General features: G+C 52.1%; 1 protein-coding gene across 1 annotated transcript in view; it reads left to right on the forward strand.

Moving 5' to 3' along the window:
• Positions 1–245: 245 nt before the first annotated feature.
• plekhh3 (pleckstrin homology, MyTH4 and FERM domain containing H3) overlaps positions 246–2,000 on the forward strand; it is a 32,599-nt gene continuing 30,844 nt past the window's right edge. Inside the window, exon 1 of the mRNA XM_035524426.1 lies at positions 246–898. Within this exon, the coding sequence (XP_035380319.1) occupies positions 764–898 (135 nt within the window). The 5' untranslated portion in view covers positions 246–763. The remainder of the gene's footprint in view (positions 899–2,000) is intronic.

Consider the following 2,000-nt stretch of genomic DNA (forward strand, 5'->3'; position numbering starts at 1 on the left):
GAAGAACAATAAATAATCTAACCAAAGGCTCAGCAAAAACAAGACCTCTGGATTTGCTGCAACCAAAATGGTCAAATGCACAGATTTGGACTTTTCATTATTAATGCGTTGAAGAGAATGGAATGACATGCTCGGGCCTCGTGCCAGCGCAGGCTGTGACGTGCCCGACCGGAGGAGGGTCGTTCCATGGGCGTGCGCGTGGCCAGCCAGTCACCTTCGGAGAGCTGGCACGTGGGCCGACTCGACACGGCTCGCTCCAACGTGCGAGAGCTCGAGCGCTGCGTTTCGGCAGTGTGGGGAAGCGTAACGCGCGGCAGTGGTTCACTTCTGGGGTTCCAGCACTGTTTCTTTTTTTACTTTGCTAAGACAGATGAGTCGCTTTGTGGTCCGAAACAGTTGGGGTTTTTTGTTGCGTTTTACACGTTACTGGAATTTCGACTTTTCAGAATAAACTGAACAACCTTCCCTGTCGCTGAGACCCGCACGGAGGAGAGTCCCGGGATCCTTCCGTACAGTAGAGGAGGAAGGTGTCGGTCACGCGGGCGCGGGACTCGGTGGACTCTCGGCGACGAACGGCAGTGTCGGACAGCCCAGCGAGGTTATGGCAACGGCACCCCGTCCGTGGAGCTGCTCGCCACTGTAGCGCTAGCGGACTCGGCTGGCCTCCGGTGCGTGTCCTCGGACCTGTCCCCGCGGCGATCGCGTGCCAGTGGACGGTTGCCAACGTTTGCGGATAACTGCTGTACACCACGCCGGGAGTTGAATGCCTTTGCAGGGTGTTTGCTGGTTTCTGTGCTGCAGACAAGGGTTCAGCTTGCTGGGACGGGAATATGGGGGGAGAGAGGAGGAAGAGTCCTTCGAATTGCGCAACAAGGACGAACCGACGTGCAACGGACGGGTAAGTGGACACACCGACCGGCGGAAAACTTTCTTCTGAAATAAGACGAGATAAGCAAACCGATCCGATGTATGCGATGTAGACTAGATTGCTTAGACAACGGTCTGCACTGGCAAGAGTGGCAGGACTCGAAATGAAGAGTTTGCTTAACTCGCGCGAGCGATTTAGCCCCAGCAGACCAGTTCTGCTGCAAGGTCTCAGAAAAGAACGTGCGCACAGGCGCCGCGGGGTTCGCCGCTCGCGCGCGGTATGTAGCGCCAGAGCTGCTGAACTGTGTCACGGTTCACCTTAGTTACCGCCCCATGTGACGCTTTCTCCACGCTAGGTAGTGTTCACGTCACAGCTTCAGGTTTTTTTCTTCTTCTTCTTCAGGGAAGTGATTGCTTGCGTGTCTAACCTACAACAGTCATGTAACGCAAATGTTTCCTTATGCGATGGGTTGCCGTGACGCATTTGCGCCTCGGGGAGCTGAGAGTTTTGCATACAGTCACAGGGTCGTACTGAGCAAAAAGACTGTAATTGTAATCAGAGACATGACGGAATTGCATGACAACTTTTTGGTTTGGGTCTTCTGACGTTAATTCCATAACGAGAGACTGCGGGAGCAGTCGCCCGGTGGCGTGCGTGTTTGTTTCATTCTCTCTCCATCAGGGAGAAGTGCATGCGCTGAAGAACCTAATTTCTGTCTCACGCGCGTTCCCGCGCAATGTTGCATGTCTTTGACTTTACTAAGTCCTACATGCTATCTGGTGTAAGGCTTGGCAAAGACTCCTGACATAACCTAACATAACATACTTACTGAATAACTCCTCTGTGTTCTCTTACTCTCAATCCAACCACCCATACACACACACACACAGAGTCACAGACGGAGAGAGAGAGTGAGTAGTCATCTGACATGGAAGGTCATTGCATTGTTCCCATATATGTGAAGGGCCATTGTTGATGGAGTGGTCTGGTCTGTTTTCTCCAAGAGTGCGTAACATCCTACTGTAGCTAAAAGATGTTTGAACAGGACATGAAAACCAGGGAGAAGAGGTGAAGAAAGAACTTGTCTGAGCAGAATAAAGTTGGGCTACTCAGATTAGGCAGAAAGTGAGTT

Source organism: Electrophorus electricus, chromosome 1, assembly GCF_013358815.1.
Source record: "Electrophorus electricus isolate fEleEle1 chromosome 1, fEleEle1.pri, whole genome shotgun sequence".
NCBI lineage: Eukaryota > Metazoa > Chordata > Actinopteri > Gymnotiformes > Gymnotidae > Electrophorus > Electrophorus electricus.